The 16,588-nt window shown below is 46.6% G+C and overlaps 1 protein-coding gene across 1 annotated transcript in view; it reads right to left on the reverse strand.

Moving 5' to 3' along the window:
• The window catches only part of LOC141052997 (uncharacterized), a 377,438-nt gene that overhangs the window by 269,971 nt on the left and 90,879 nt on the right, over nt 1-16,588 (reverse strand). The window contains 3 exon segments of the mRNA XM_073550320.1: nt 63-186; nt 269-448; nt 578-727. Of these exon segments, the coding sequence (XP_073406421.1) occupies nt 63-186; nt 269-448; nt 578-727 (454 nt within the window).

The following is a 16,588-nucleotide window of genomic DNA, read 5'->3' on the forward strand; positions in this document are numbered from 1 at the left end:
ACTGAATTCATTCTTTACACACAGATAATTATAGACCATGTGTATTTAGTCCTGTCTATTACCTGGTGATGTGATGGGCTGGGGAACCTCCATCATGACGTCCTTGTACAGATCTTTGTGTCCTTCTAAATACTCCCACTCCTCCATGGAGAAATAGACGGTGACATCCTGACACCTTATAGGAACCTGACACATACAATGATACCGTCATCCCCCGATCCCTTCATAGCATTACTGTATAATGCCCCAGCATTCCCAGCAGTGTCACCTCTCCAGTTAGCAGCTCAATCATCTTGTAGGTGAGTTCTATGATCTTCTGGTCATTGATGTCCTCATGCATTAGGAGGAAAGGTGGAGGCCCCATGATTGGGTTTAGGGGTCTTCCCCATCCTTCAGACACAAGGTCCTGACAGCGCTCCCTAGAGGTCTTCTTCACTGCTATGTAATCCTGCTTATGGAGAGACACATTAATAAATCTCACTACAGACATTTCCAGAGTCCTCACCTCTCAAGTTCTGTCCATCTGTTATTCCCATAGATAAGAATGATGTAATGTGACATCATCAAAATCTCTCACCTCTCCAGTAAGCCGGAAGAGGATCTCTAGGGTGAGGTGTAATATCCTCTCCACCATCTTGTCTCTGTCCATATTCATCCTTGATGGGTAAATCTGAAACATCCGCTTATGCAGAAGATCTTCACTGAGAGGATATAATATTGTAGGAATCTGAATGTGAAGATGAATCGATGCAAAATCATAAAGAATCCCGAGTAACAATACAATTACTGGAGATAATAAGGGAAACATCAGGAGATTTATTATTGTACAGTATTTAATTTACTTTTTTTAATTAAAAATTACTTCTGATCTCGTAAATAAGTTGAGTGCCAAGTTTTATTTTTGCTATTGGGAACACAGAACTCCCCCTCACTGTAGTATACTGTGTTCCCAATAGACACATCCCAATATATTGCCATGACAGCCGGGGCCTAACAATGAGGTCCGGGAACGAGGTCATTAAATTATAAAGAAAAAAACAACAAGATAAAAAGCAGCTATATTCACTAACGTTAGAAGTTGTACTTCTGGGATAATCTGTCCCCGGAATGTCTCCATTCCATGTACAGCTCACACCGCAGATAACAGCCCCTCATACATCTATAGCACCGGCCCGGGGCCACATCTCCAGACCTGGGAACCTGATCCAGGAGGTCGGTGCTGTGTCCCGGGGTCATCTGTATCTATAATAATAAATGCCCTAAGCAGCTTCCGGTTGTAACAACTTCCGTCCAGTTGTAACCGGTGACGTCACCGCACACCTCTTTCCATGTTAACCCTCAACACACCACTCCTCCTCAACACACACACTCCTCAACACACACTTCTCTCACCTTTCACCATCTCCACTCACGTCCACTCACTCTTTCACTCCACATACGACCCCTTCTCTCACTCCGTCTCTCATACTCACGCCGTCATCGCCGCTGATCCACGATCCCCGACATCTTCTTCCGCTGGCATCATCCCGGATCCAGACGTCCTCCACGCCGGCGACATGTTTTTGTGGCGACGCCATCTTGAGTATCGTGAAATCCCGCGATACTCAAGATGGCGTCGCCGCAAGAGCATGTCGCCAGCGTGGATGCCGTCGGGATTTCGCCAACGCCATTTTGGATCCCGACGGCATCCACACCGGCGACATGTTCTTGCGGCGACGCCATTTTGGATTGGCGAAATCCCGCGATACTCAAGATGGCGTCGCCGCAAGAACATGCCGCCGGCGAGGACGACGTCGGGATCCAAAATGGCGTCGGCGAAAACTCGTGAGATTTCGCTGACGCCATTTTGGATCCCGACGTCGTCCACGCTGATGACATGTTCTTCCGGCGACGCCATCTTGAGTATCGCGGGATTTCACGATACTCAAGATGGCGTTGCCGCAAGAACATGTCGCCGGCGTGGAAGGACGTCTGGATCCAGGATGGCGCCGGCAGAAGAAGATGTCGGGGATCGTCGAGCAGCGGCGATGACGGCGTGAGTATGAGAGACGGAGTTAGAGAAGGGGTCGTATGTGGAGTGAAGGAGTGAGTAGACGTGGGTGGAGATGGTGAAAGGTGAGAGGAGTGTGTGTTGAGGAGTGTGTGTGTTGAGGGTTAACATGGCAAGAGGTGTGATGCTATCGCATCCTCCCGATGCGATAGCATTGGGCCATAATCTAGTAATATAGATGTCCCTAGGGTCATCTATAAGAAGGATATATACCTCAATGGATATATACACAGGGCGGAACAGTGGCTCAGTGGTTAGCACTGCAGCCTTGCAGCGCTGGGGTCCTGGGTTCAAATCCCACCAATGACAACATCTGCAAGGAGTTTCTATGTTCTCCCCGTGTTTGCGTGGGTTTCCTCCGGGTTCTCCAGTTTCCTCCCACATTCCAAACACATACTGATAGGGAATTTAGATTGTGGATAGTGCCAACTGGGGACAGTGCCAATAATGTCTGTAAAGCGCTGTGGAACTAATGGCGCTATATAAATGAGTAAAATAAATAAAGATAAATATATACATCCAGACAGCCAAGAGATCCAAAGAACCAGAGACTCTTTACAAGATGCCAGCTTAAGGGACCAGGGCCCCGGCTAGAAGAATACAGATCTGCTCCGTTGACCATCGCTGAGCCATGGATACGTTTGGGGTAGTCAAGATTTGGACCCACCGGTCACCTGGCTCCATGGAGATGTTCAGAGAAGCCAAGTTGTGATCCTTCAGTCAACTGGTCTTGTACCTCAATGGACTGCCTTCCTAAGCTTGTCATTACCTCCTCTCTGTGCATGCTAGGTGGCCCTGGAAGCACTGAAGTCAAAGTTTCTCTTCTTTTGCCGAGTCAGCGGAAAGATGAGACTCAATAATGTGCAACATTTTTGGTATTATGATGGGACTGTTCTACATGATATTTGTCTGTTTTGTGGTTCACACTGTTTTTTTTTGCATAGGAAGAAAAAAAATATTATTCTCCCTCTAGAATACAGATACATAAAAATACACTGTTATATACAATGTATCTCTATTAGAGATGTACGGACCTGTGGATGGTGGGGTTGGCTGAATTGTAGTTCAAAATTGGATCAGGCATCAGAACTTGACCAGAACTTAATCCCGAAGTCAATAAAAGTCAATGGGGACCCAAACTTTGGTGCTGTAAAATGGTCATAGAACGTGCTAGGGTACTGCAAAATGGGAGTAAGAGAAGGACAATTGCCTTGCAAACAAATGTGGCTAGGGAAATGACTTAAAATAACATTGAATAAAAAAAAATTATCTTGAACGAGAAGCTGAGGTCCAAGAGAAGGAGGAGGTGGACCTGGCTGAAGTGGAGTACACCTCTAAAATACCAGGAAAGATCTGAGCCTCCTCCTGCTCCCTCTTCTGCTGTAGTCTTGACCTCTTCCTCACACTCACAAGTGATTTATAAAGGGGTAACAATACATTGGGATCACAGGAACCAATGTACGTGGTTCCCAGCAGCCACTATTTTTCCAGGCATGCCATCCCTGCCCTGCATGAACATGTTGCATAGAAAATTAGGTGTGCACAGCTTAACGCCATAAATGTCAAGATCCACATAACCACAGATATGTGGACTAATATGTATGGGCGGGGACATTTTATTTACCTAACTGACCACTAGATAAATGTAGTGGAGCTGGACATGAGACAGAAACCGTTTTGGTGCATGTCCTACCACCACCGAAGATTACTGGATGTTTCTCCATCCATGTTGCCTTCTACTGCGCTTCCTGCACCACTTCCTGATCCGTTCAGTGTAACACCTGCACCACCAACTTCAGCACAGCAAGGGGGAACGACAGCAGGTTGTTATGAAACTCATGTTTGGGGGAAAAATCCCACACTGTGCAGGAGCTGTGGACAGAGGTTAAGCAACAAACCGATGAATGGTTGATCCTGCTGAACCTTAAGCCCGACCTGGTGGTGTGCGATAATGGGCGAAATCTCACAGCAGCACTGGTCCTAGCCAGTTTGACGCACATCACTTTCCTGGTGCTTGTCATGAATTTGGTTGTGCAGAGCTTCAGGAAAAATTACCCTGAGATGTCAGAGCTGCTGCAGAAAGTGCAGTATGTGTGAGCATTCAGCAATTTCATCTAGCTGCTTGCCTGTCTGCGCTGCAGCACCACTTCTGCGCATCCGCTCTCTGCCTCATATGCAATGTATCAACAATGTGGAACTCCACCTTGCAAACGGTGGAGAGACTGTCCCACTTTTATGCCTTCTTGAAAAAACTGCTCCTGGCGATTATGGACGAGGCGGTGGTACAGGAGGAAGAAGTGGAGGAACAGGGACCATTCTCATCACTATCAGGCCAGTCATCACACTTTGCTCAGAGAGTGGATTCCTGTACCAACAGCAACCAGGTTTACAACTGTCTAGCCAGGGGATAGTTTTGGAGGAGGAACCATGTTCACAGCAGGGTGGCACTCAAAGCAGCTTACGGGCATCACAGTCTCTCCCCGAGAACAGCTTCCTTTTACCTTTGGGCAGCCTGCACACACGAGCCAATACATGCTGTTGTGCCTGCGCATTGACCTGCTGGATCCCCACTACAAGGACATCCTTACTTGCGCAACTGACGCGAGATTGGAAAATGCGGGAATACAAGCGCACGCTGGTAGTTCTTTGGAAAAACAAGACAAAGGAGGAGGAAGCAACCAGAATGGTGACCGGTCTGCAAACCCTGTCTTATGAGGAAAGGTTGCAGGATTTGGGATTGTTTAGTTTGCAAAAGAGAAGACTGAGAGGAGACTTAATAGCTGTCTACAAATATCTCAAGGGCTGTCACATTGTAGAAGGATCAACTTTATTCTCACTTGCACAAGGAAAGACAAGAAGCAATGGGATGAAATTGAATGGGAGGAGACACAGATTAGATATTAGAAAAAAATTTTTGACAGTTAGAGTGATCAATGAGTGGAACAAGCTGCCATGAGAAGTGGTGAGTTCTCCTTCAATGGAAGTCTTCAAACAGAGGCTGGACAGACATCAAACTGGGATGATTTTGTGAATCCTGCTTTGAGCAAGGGGTTGGACAGATGACCCAGGAGGTCCCTTCCAACTCTACGATTCTATGATTCTAAGCTGCGAACACAACTGGGCCACTGGCACCACTTCGGAAGGAGGGTTAGCCTGGGCAAAACGTGGAAAACCTTCCTCAGCATGCCACAACATGCAGTATCACCATCTGATACGTTCCGTATTAGTAGGATGCAGCATTTCAACAACATGACATCCTGACACCTTATAGGAACCTGATACATACAAAGATACCGTCATCACCCTGATCCCTCCATAGCATTACTGTATAATGTCCCAGCATTCCCAGCAGTGTCACCTCTCCAGTCAGCAGCTCAATCATCAAGTAGGTGTGTTCTAGGATTTTCTGGCCATTGAAGTCCTCATGTGCCAGGGTGTGAGGTGGAGACCTCGTGATTGGTTTCAGTGATCTTCCCCATCCCTCAGACACAGGGTCCTGACAGCGCTCACTAGAGGTCTTCTTTACTACTGTGTAATCCTGGTTATGGAGAGACACATTAATAAATCTCACTACAGACATTCCCAGAGTCCTCACCTCTCCAGTTCTGTCCATCTGTTATTCCCATAGATAAGAATGATGTAATTTTACATCATAAGAATTTCTCACCTCTCCAGTAAGCCGGAAGAGGATCTCTAGGATGAGGTGTAATATCCTCTCTGACATGTTGTTCCTGTCCCTATCCGTCCGTGATGGGCAAATCAGAAAAATCCTCTAATATTGAAAATCTCCCCTGAGAGGATCCAATATTGTAGGAATCTGAATGGGAAGAAGATGAGCTGATGTAACATCATAAAGAATCCTGTCTAATAATACAATTATTGCAAATGATAATAAGAATCATATGAAGTTTATTTTTATGCAGTATTCATTATTCTTCTTTACATCTACTAATAAACTCCATATATACTGCTCAAAAAATAAAGGGAACACATAACATAACAATTCCTCCAAGTTTCTTCATCCAGCACCCCAAATAAACAGACTAGCGGTCTGAGAGGAACAGGGATTTGCATTAAGGAAGTCAACAATGATGTTACCTCCTTCCAATAGAGGAGGATAACAGGGCAGCCCCATATCTTATGTATAAAATCTGAATCTAATGAACGGCATCTCAAACATTCGGATGACTGGAACCAACCCATTTTACCATTTTATAGAGCCGTATTGGGGTTAAATATGATTGCCAAATTATATACAGTTGGGTAATTCTATTATTAATAGATGGTGACACAGTTGGAGACTCAAGAATCTCCTCCCATTCCTCCTCCTAACTTCTTCTTCGTTCGTCCTTCGTAGTCGAAGATGACCATGGCTTCAGAGTTAGAAGAGAATTAATATTTATGGGTCCGGAGGTGGCTAATGAGGTCAATCCGGGCCCTGAGGATTCGCCCACATATTTGACATATGGAAGTAGATGAGGTCAGTAAACCAGATTCTGCTTGTGCCTAGATGGGGACACCTTAGTTGGAGACTCAAGAATCTCCTCCCATTCCTCCCCCTAATTCATCTATAGTAGCAATCACCTGTGTCAACGTCTCATCTGTCCTATCCATGAGTATCACCATGTCATCGGCATATAAACCAATAGTATCTACACGATCTGCTATACTTATACCCCTAATATTTGGAGAGGACCATATGCGTATTGCTAACGCCTCAATTGCAAGAGCAAAGAGGGCCGGGGAGAGAGGGCACCCAGAGGCGTCCCTCTAAATAGAGAAAATGATTCCGATATAGAGTTATTTATAATTATACAGGCTTTGGGCTTCATATATAGTACGCCAATCAATTTTGAAACTTGACCCCAAAGCCATATTTTTGCAGACAGGAAAGGCCATTCGAGAGAGTCGAAGGTCTTAGCCGCGTCCAGCGATGCCAAAGCCCAGTTATTATCTGGTACTAAAGAACTACATTGAACTACTGACTGAACTCGCCTAATGTTAATAGTGGTGCTCTTACCTGGCACAAAGCCAGTCTGGTCCGGATGTATAAGGTCCAGTATAATCGAGTTCAGTCTAGTGGCCAGGACCTTAGTGAAAATTTTATAGTCTACATTTACCAACGATATGGGGCGGTAGGATCCACAATCTATGGGTGCCTTCCCCTCTTTTTTAAGTATAACAATATTTGCTTCATAAAAGGATTCCGGTAAAGATCCTCCCCCCAAACCACCCCCAAAAGAAGCGGTGACAATATATCTTGATATTTCCCATATACTTCAATGGGGAATCCATCCGGTCCGGGTGCCTTCCCAGAAGCCATATCTGCCATGGCACCCTCTATCTCCTCTATAGTAAACTCAGCGTCCATAAAGGCCCGCTGGGTAAGACTCAGTGTAGGGAATGTTATATCTGACAAATAATCCAAACATTCTGAGATGTCAAAGTCACTCTTAGAGCTATATAACATTCTATCATAATCGCAAAAACAATGGAGTATGTCTTCAGTCGAGAATTATCCGGTTTCTGAATTTGGAGTATAGTATTAGATGCATTATGTTGGCGCACCAGGAAAGGCAAGAATTTACTTGCCTGGTTCCCTAATTCATAGTAGGATTGACGAGTAAAAAATAATATACGTTTCGACTTAGTGTCCATGTATTGGGTATATATTCTCTGTTGTTCCATCTCATCGTCCTCCCTTGAAGTTACCCTTTTATAAGAAATTGTAGACGATAACATCCTCTCAAACATGCCTTAAAGGTTATCCCAAAATAGATTAACATCTTGGGGTTCCAGGTTGAACGAAATGAAACAATTTAACTCATCTATAGTTCTATCATTAGATCCTATTAGTTTCAGCCAGAATGGATTTATCTTCCAGACTATATTATTATTCAGATGCCCAAATTTAAGTTTAAGTACAACAGGGCTATGATCCGAGACCCCTTTATTACCATGCTCTATATTATCCACCCATATCGCCAAGTTGCTGGAACCAAATATGTAGTCTATGCGCGACAAAGTGCGCCTGGTAGATGAATTGCAAGCATTTTCTTTCACCTCAGGATGGTACACCCTCCATAAACAATGCCAGCTGAGATGGAGGTGGAGAGGGGCCCCCTCCGGACATCCCACCACCCAATCTAAGCCTATCAAGGCAGTTATTCATGACTAAATTGAAGTCCCCCATACATATAACATGCGCATGCGGATAATTTAAAGCGAAACTCGTCGCCATTTGGAGGACTGACATATTAGCTGGGGGCGGGTTATATATACACAATATGACATATTTTCTTGAGTCTTTCAATGCATATACAAAAACAAAGCGGCCCTCAGGATCCCTCCGAGCCTCTCTGACCTCCCATCTAACATCTTAACATCTCTATGTATCAATAATGAAACCCCCTCGAATAACTAGTATGGAACGCGTGAATGAACCACTGTAGCCATGGTTTCTGCACGGACCGAACTGTATCCTTGGTCAGGTGCGTCTCCACCAAAGCCACAATGTGAGGGTGATACCGCTAATCTGAGAGAATTCCTTGATCTTTTTACGGGGAGATTTGAGTCCCCTCACATTCCAGGTCATACATATAATTTCAGAACCCATATCTTCTCATCTGAATACAGCATACATTATCGCTCAGGTAAAATTTGGAGACATCACATGTAGATTTTTGGTGGCGGCTTCTACATAAACAATAACAAACAAAACTAATGTAAAAGAGAGAACATAAGAAAATCCAAAAAAATATAAAGGAGCAAAGTCCTGTGCTTCTATCATAGGTTAAACAAAGGGATATCCTCACTGAATACAGTGTCCGGTATTGTTGTTAGACTGGACGCCAGTGGAAAGAGCTCCAATCATACAATTATTAGAAGAGTTCCGCCTGACTGAAAGCATATTAGGATTTTTCGCACAAGACCCCCCCATGGGACCGTAGCCATTCAGCTGCCTCCGCTGGATCCATAAAAAATATGGTGGAACTATCATGGACAATTCGGAGTCAAGCTGGATAGATCATGGAATATAAAACATTCTTTTCCCTGAGTTGCTTCTTAATCTCCATGAACTGTGCCCGCTGTTTCTGGAGTTCCATAGAGAAATCCTGAAAAATCGAAATCGTGGCATTGTTAGATTTAATAGGGCTTTTTTGCCGTGCTTGACGTAAAATAGCATCTCTGTCCGTGCAATTGAGGAGGCATGCCAGGAAGGGTCTAGGTGAAGCACCTGGAGGAAGAGGTTTTGTGGGGACCCTATGAGCCCTTTCCACAGAGAACGTGGAGGAGAATTCATCCCCCAGAGAAGCTTTAAGCCAGCCTTCTAGAAATTGCTCTGGTAGCTAGCCTTCTGAGGGCTCCGGCAGACCAATGATTCGGATATTGTTCCGGCGTAGTATATTTTCCAGATCGTCTGCTTTTTGCCTCCAGGCATTTATAGATCCAGCCACTTTTGTCAACTTAGCCTCCATAGGTGCAATAGTATCTTCAATATGAGACACTCCTCTTTCAACTTCTGTAATGCGCCCCCATCATGGCGTGCATGTCCTGCCAGAGGTGCCCCACCTCAGAGTGCACATCCTCTATTTTCCCAGTCAGGGATGTTCTGGTCAAAGATATGGCCTGCATTAACTGTTCGGATGCCTGTCTAAAGGTCAATTCCTCCTGTTCACTCCCCTCCTCACTGTCAGAAGCATGGTGTTTACGCTGTTCCGCAGTTTTAGCTTGTGAGGAATTATTCCTGAGAGACCGTGCATTGTCAGATGGATCAATTCTTGTAAACTCTTTTAATTTGTCGGTCGCTCCTGATCCTTTTGAGCGATTCATGATTAACAACAATGTGGTTTAGCAGGGTGACTGAGCTTGTATTTATAAAGGTTCCTGTCTCCCAGCTTCAAGCTAAAGCAGAGCTATTATGTCATATACTGTATATATCTTGAGACAACTCTGGGCAAATGGATTAAATGGAATGTTGATGTTAAGCACTGTGACAGGCTCCGGGCTCATACAAGTGTCCTGTGCAGCAAAAAGATTTGCAGCGCCTGCAGGGAGGGTCCAGGGACCCCTAAGATGGCGGGCACCGACAGGTCTGGTGTATTGTTAATTAGGGAGTGTGGGCGGGACAAGGGGGGCAATCTCAGAAGTGTATAGAGATTTACTATTCACTTTTCTAGTCAAACATCCCATCAAGTCTAGAGTGAAATGGGAAGTTGAATTGGGAGAGATAAATGACGATAGATGGGAATCTATTTTAGAATATGTGCCTAAGATCTCTATGAGCGAACCTGGGAGGATGTCTCAGCTGTACGTAATTCATAGAGCTTACAGAACTCCCGATAGACTGTTCAAGATGGGTTTGAGGTCCGATTCCGAGTGTCCACGATGTTCGCAGGAACGGGCAGACATGCTGCACATGCTGTGGCATTGCCCTAGATTGTCTACGTACTGGACAGTCGTATTGAGTCGGATTGAATTGATATATAGTTGTGCAGTCCCCAGAGACCCTTTGGTCTGTATATTAGGGTATGTAGAGGAATTAGTAGCGGTATCCATGGTCAAACTGGCGATTGCTAGACTGTTGTTCATAGCAAGGAAGTTGATCGCTCGGTTCTGGATCAGAGAAGAGCCTCCGACTAGACGAGACTTTCTTACGCAGGTGGAGCATATAATTTCATTGGAAAAAAGTATTTATACTAAGAGAAATAAACTCGATGTATTTCATAAGATATGGCAGCCATGGGTAGAATGGAGTTAGATTTGTGGGGAGGATGTATTATGATATAGATGATGTTCATAATAAACAATTATATATGGATGTGGGAAAGAGGAAGACACTGAAGGGGTCTCGGAGGGGGGGGATAGGGGGGGGAGTTTTGTTCATAAAAATTTATGATTATATGTGAACAACTGCTTGATGTCATATGATATAATTGTTATCATTTAATAAAAATTTATCTGATTAAAAAAATTAGGGAGTGTGGGGCTCATCTCTCAGAGCACACACCACACATCCCCCTTAGGTATCTCCAGGGTATGATCTCACTGCCTGATCAATAACTCTGGAACGCTTCCATGGATCCCGGTGATTCTCACATTGTTTTCTCGTGACATATTCAGATTAAAGTAAATTTTGCATTTAATTTGGAAATCAAGGTCCCAGAGTCTGGAGGAAGAGTGGAGAGGCACACAATCTGTTTGTAAAGACTCTATGTAATTATATATAGGTGACCATTACACGTACAGCTCATACCGCACATAACAGCCCCTCATACATTACAGCACCGGCCCGGGGCCACATCTCCAGACCTGGGAAACTGATCCAGAAGGTCGGTGCTATGTCCCAGGGTCATCTGTATCTGCACCAGGAGTGGGGGAAGGGAGGATTTATTTATTAGGAGGAGGTTGGTGCCATATTGTGGGCGGCAACTAGTACTATCATAATGTGTATGTGGGGGATGGCGGTACTGGGAGAACATTATACTGTATGTGAGGATGGCGGTACTGTGGGAACATTATACTGTGTGTGTGGGGGGATGGCGATACTGTGGGAACATTATACTGTGTGTGGGGATGGCGGTACTGTGGGAACATTATACTGTGTGTGGGGGGATGGTGGTACTGTGGGAACATTATACTGTGTGTGGGGGATGGCGGTACTGGGGGAACATTATACTGTGTGTGTGGGGATGGCGGTACTGGGGAACATTATACTGTGTATGTGGGGGGAAGGCGGTACTGTGGGAACATTAGACTGTGTGTGGGGGGATGGTGGTACTGTGGGAACACTATACTATGTGTGGGGAGATAGCGGCACTGTGGGAACATTCTACTGTGTGTGGGGGGATGGTGGTACTGGGGGAACATTCTACTGTGTGGGGGGATGGCGGTACTGGGAGAACATTATACTGTGTCTGGGGGATGGTGGTACTGGGGGACATTATACTGTGTGTGGGGGGATGCGGTACTGTGGGAACATTATACTGTGTGTGGGGGGATGGCGGTACTGTGGGAACATTCAGGGGCGGACCTACCGCCTGTGCAGTCGGTTCATTCAACGGGGGCCCTATTCAATTTTAAAATTAGCCATGTGGAGCGCAGGAGGAGAGGAGAGCAGCGCCAAAGTGTTGGAGGACCTGTGGTGACGTCATCATCATGTGATCAGGGGGCGGAGCTGATCACAGGCCTTCACCATTGATCAACTCGGGCCCCCTGATCACATAACGATGACATCACCACAGGTCCTTTCGCTGAGCTCACACAGGAGCAGCATCTTCCAGCAGGAGCGTGCCAGGTAAGAAGAAAGTTTTTTTTTTCTTTTTTAATTTAATTATTATGTTTCCCTGCAGGATGGAGACACATGGACCATGTGTCTTCATCCTGCCAGGGCAGATTGGAGACAGCGGGGAGGCAAGATTGAGATGGGGCAGGATTGGAGACGGGGGCAGGATTTGAGACATCGGGGTCAGGATGGAGACGGGGTAGGATGGAGATGGGGCAGGATTGGAGACGGGGCATGATTGGAGACATTGGGGGCAGGATGGAGATGGGGGCAGGATGGAGATGGGGGCAGGATGGAGATGGGGGCAGGATGGAGTCAGGGGCAGGATTGGAGACATTGGGGGCAGGATGGAGATGGGGTCAGGATGGAGACGGAGGCAGGATGGAGACAGGGGTAGGATTGGAGATGGGGCATGATTGGAGACATTGGGGGCAGGATGGAGATGGGGCAGGATGGAGACATTGGGGGCAGGATGGAGACATTAGGGGCAGGTTGGAGACATTAGGGGCAGGTTGGAGACATTAGGGGCAGGTTGGAGACATTGGGGGCAGGATGCAGACTTGGGCAGGATTGGAGACGGGGGCAGGACTGGAGACATTGGGGCAGGATTGGAGATGGGGCAGGATGGAGATGGGGCAGGATGGAGACATTGGGGACAGGATTGGAGACATTGGGGGCAGGATTGGAGACATTGGGGGCAAGATGGAGATGGGGCAGGATTGGAGACGGGACAGGATTGGGGCAGAATTGGAGACAGGGCAGGATCGGAGATGGGGGCAGGATTGGAGACAGGACAGGATCGGAGACGGGGCAGGATCGGAGACGGGGCAGGATTGGAGACGGGGCAGGATTGGAGACGGGGCAGGATTGGAGACGGGGCAGGATGGAGACATTGGGGGCAGGATTGGAGACATTGGGGGCAGGATTGGAGACGGGGCAGGATTGGAGACGGGGGCAAGATGGAGACAGGGCAGGATTGAAGACATTGGGGCAGGATGGAAATGGGGACAGGATGGAGACGGGGCAGGACTGAGACGAGAGCAGAATTGGAGACATTGGAGGCAAGATGGAGACAGGGCAGGATTGGAGACATTGGGGGCAGGATGGAGACATAGGGGGCAGGATGGAAATGGGGACAGGATGGAGACGGGGCAGGACGGAGACGAGAGCAGAATTGGAGACATTGGAGGCAAGATGGAGACAGGGCAGGATTGGAGACATTGGGGGCAGGATGGAGACATAGGGGGCAGGATGGAAACATTGGGGCAGGATTGGGGGCAGGGTGGAGACGGGGCAGGATTGGATACAGGGGGCAGGATTGGAGATAGAGGGGGCAGGATTGGAGATACAGGGGGCAGATGGCAGACACTAGGGGCATGATTGGAGACACGGGGGCAGGACTGGAGACACAGGGGCAGGATTGCAGGTACAGGGGGCATGATTGCAGACACAGGGGGCATGATTGGAGACAAATGGGGCAGGATGAAAGACACAAGGGGCATGATTGGAAACTGAGCAAAATGGAGACATGGGGCAGGATTGGAGACACAGGGGGCAGGATTGGAGACAGATGGGGCAGGATCATGGGGCAGGATGGATACGATGGAGACAGATGGGGAGATCATATGGGGCACAATGGATACTCATGAGGGTGTGATGGGAGAATATATGACTGAAGCCAGGAATGAGACACACAGGGGCCAGGATGGGGGATATTATTACCATAGGGGCTGATTAAAGGATATTATTACTGCAGTGATGTATTTATTTTATTTTTTTAGTATACTGTTTTAAATGGGGAGCAGTCTTGTTACTGTGTAGAGTGATACTATGTTGCCTTTTTTTCTTCATGTGATGTAATGTAGAAGTTGGGAAAAAATAAGTAATGTGTTCTGCAAGTGGAGCTCTAGATAACTGTGATATTTCCTGCAGAGACGAGCCCTGGCTAGAAGAAGTGATGGCGATCTGTGCTGGATGAAAGATGAAAAGCAAGGATGAATGACTTTACCTAGAGACGTTACTGGTGAGTTAGTGTGTTACCTATACACTGACACTATATGCTGTATACTATATACAGAGGTCCTGTGTATAATGTCACCAGTGATCACTGTATTACCTGTACGTTATATACAGAGCTCCTGTGTATAATGTCATTAATCATCACTGTATTACCAGTACACAGACATTGGATAGTAAGTACAGATCCCTTGTGTATAATGGCACTTATGGCGATAGTATTGTTTTTTTTATTACTGATCAGTATTGTAGTATTTAGTCACTATGTGGTGGTAATATGTGGCTTGGACATGGTGTTGCGGTATTTGTCCCTTGTATGTGCTATTATTTGGTCACTTTGTGGTGGTAGTATGGGGTCTGGTCGTGGTGTGGTGGTATTTGTTCCTTGTATGTGATATTATTCGGTCACTATGGTAGTAATATATAGTCTGGTCCTGGTGTGGCGGTATTTGTTCCATGTATATGGTATTAATTATAGGTCACTATGTGGTGGTAATATTGTGTCTGGTCATGGTGCGGTGGTATGTGTCCATTGTATGTGATATTAATGGTCATTTTAAAAATTGAAAAATAAATACAAATGTGCCTAAATTGTATTGCATATTTTAACAAATATTTAATAGGTTACAGTAGAGTAGAGCTCGGCCAAAAGTGTCTACAGTGTTGTGATGGCGGCTTAAAAAATATTTTGGCGGAAAAAAAAATCTGCCAGCTATATGTGTGATCTGGTGATGGGAACTGTTAATGTGTGATTGGTGAGAAGTGTAGTTTTCCAAGAGAGGGCGGTGGGACTGTGGACAGTTTGAAGGGTGGAGGCGGGGCTGGGGTGGAGCCTGGGCGGAGTCATACGGGGGCTCCAAAAATTTTCCCAGTATGGGGCCCCCGAAATTCCTAGTGGCAGCCCTGCCCCTGCCCATATGCTGCAGCAGTTCAGGAATGTGCGGAGTGCGGACACTGGACAGTGTGGAATGGATGGATCCTCTTGGTCTGGCCTGGCCTGCCTGCCAGGTAAGAGTACTACCAGAGCTGAGCAGGACTGAGGGACTGGGACTGAGGCGCAGGCATGATTTTGGGGGGCTCCTGGGGTGGGGGAGAACTGAACATGGCAGGCATGATTTTCGGGGACTCCGCCCTGGGGGAGAACTGAAGCATGATGGCCTGGCTGCTCATGAATGGGGGGCCCCTGGCCTGGAGAGAAGGGAAGCATGGCCTTGGCTACTCATGAATGGGGGGGGCCCTGGGGGAGATGCTTGGCTGCTCATGAATGGGACGGCTCATGGGGGAGGAGAAGAAACATGAATCGGGCGGCCCACATAGGGGGAGAAGCATCATAAACTGGGGGGCCACATGGGGAGAAGCAGCATAAACTGGGGGGGCCACATAGGGCGAGAAGCACTATGCCAAAAATAGACCGCATATGGGGGAGAGCATTATGAAACAAAGGGAAACGGGGGTGCCTATACTGTATATATTACCTATCTATATGTTTACATAACTTTGTTGCCCTATGAAGGACAGGGGGGGGACCCGAAAAATTTCTTGCACAGGGGCCCACTACTGTCTGTGTCCGCCCCTGGGAGCATTATACTGTGTGGAGACAGGGAAAGGGTCAATGTACTATGTGAGGAATATGTTTCCTCACTTCCTGTCTTTCATAGTTGGGTCGTATCTATCAATGGAAACGGAACAAAAACGTTATTGATTTTTATAAAATGACAGAAAAGCACCAAAATCGTCTCAGCGCTGAAGAGGTTACTGCCCCCTGTGCCCAGTAATGGGGAATCTCCAGCACCTACCTCCACCTGCAGTAGTGATGTGTCATTCGTGAACGATCCGATACAAAGAGCCGGCGCCTGGCAGCTTAGTGAAGCCTGACTGTGACTCACCTGGGGGGAGGAGCAGTCCGGAGAGGAGGAGATGTCGAATTGTGTAAATAAATGCACGAGTTAACCCTTCAGTCCCAAATATATCGTGCCAGTTCCTCTATGGCATATATGGTGTGTGACTATGTGTAGGAGGAGGGATGCAGCACATTGTTTGTCATCATCATCATCATCATCTGAATGACCTGTGCGTTACCTTTAGTCCCAAATAAAGATATACTTCACTGGCCCCTCATCCATGGCGTATACATACAGTATATAGTCTGAGCAGGAGGAGAGACGCAAATTGTTTGGTATATCATCTTCTCATAGTATTAGGCCAGGTTCACATTGAGTTAATGGCCTGCGTTCAAT

This window comes from Dendrobates tinctorius, unplaced genomic scaffold (assembly GCF_039654945.1).
Source record: "Dendrobates tinctorius isolate UK_male_01 unplaced genomic scaffold, ASM3965494v1 ptg000164l, whole genome shotgun sequence".
Taxonomy (NCBI): Eukaryota; Metazoa; Chordata; class Amphibia; order Anura; family Dendrobatidae; genus Dendrobates; species Dendrobates tinctorius.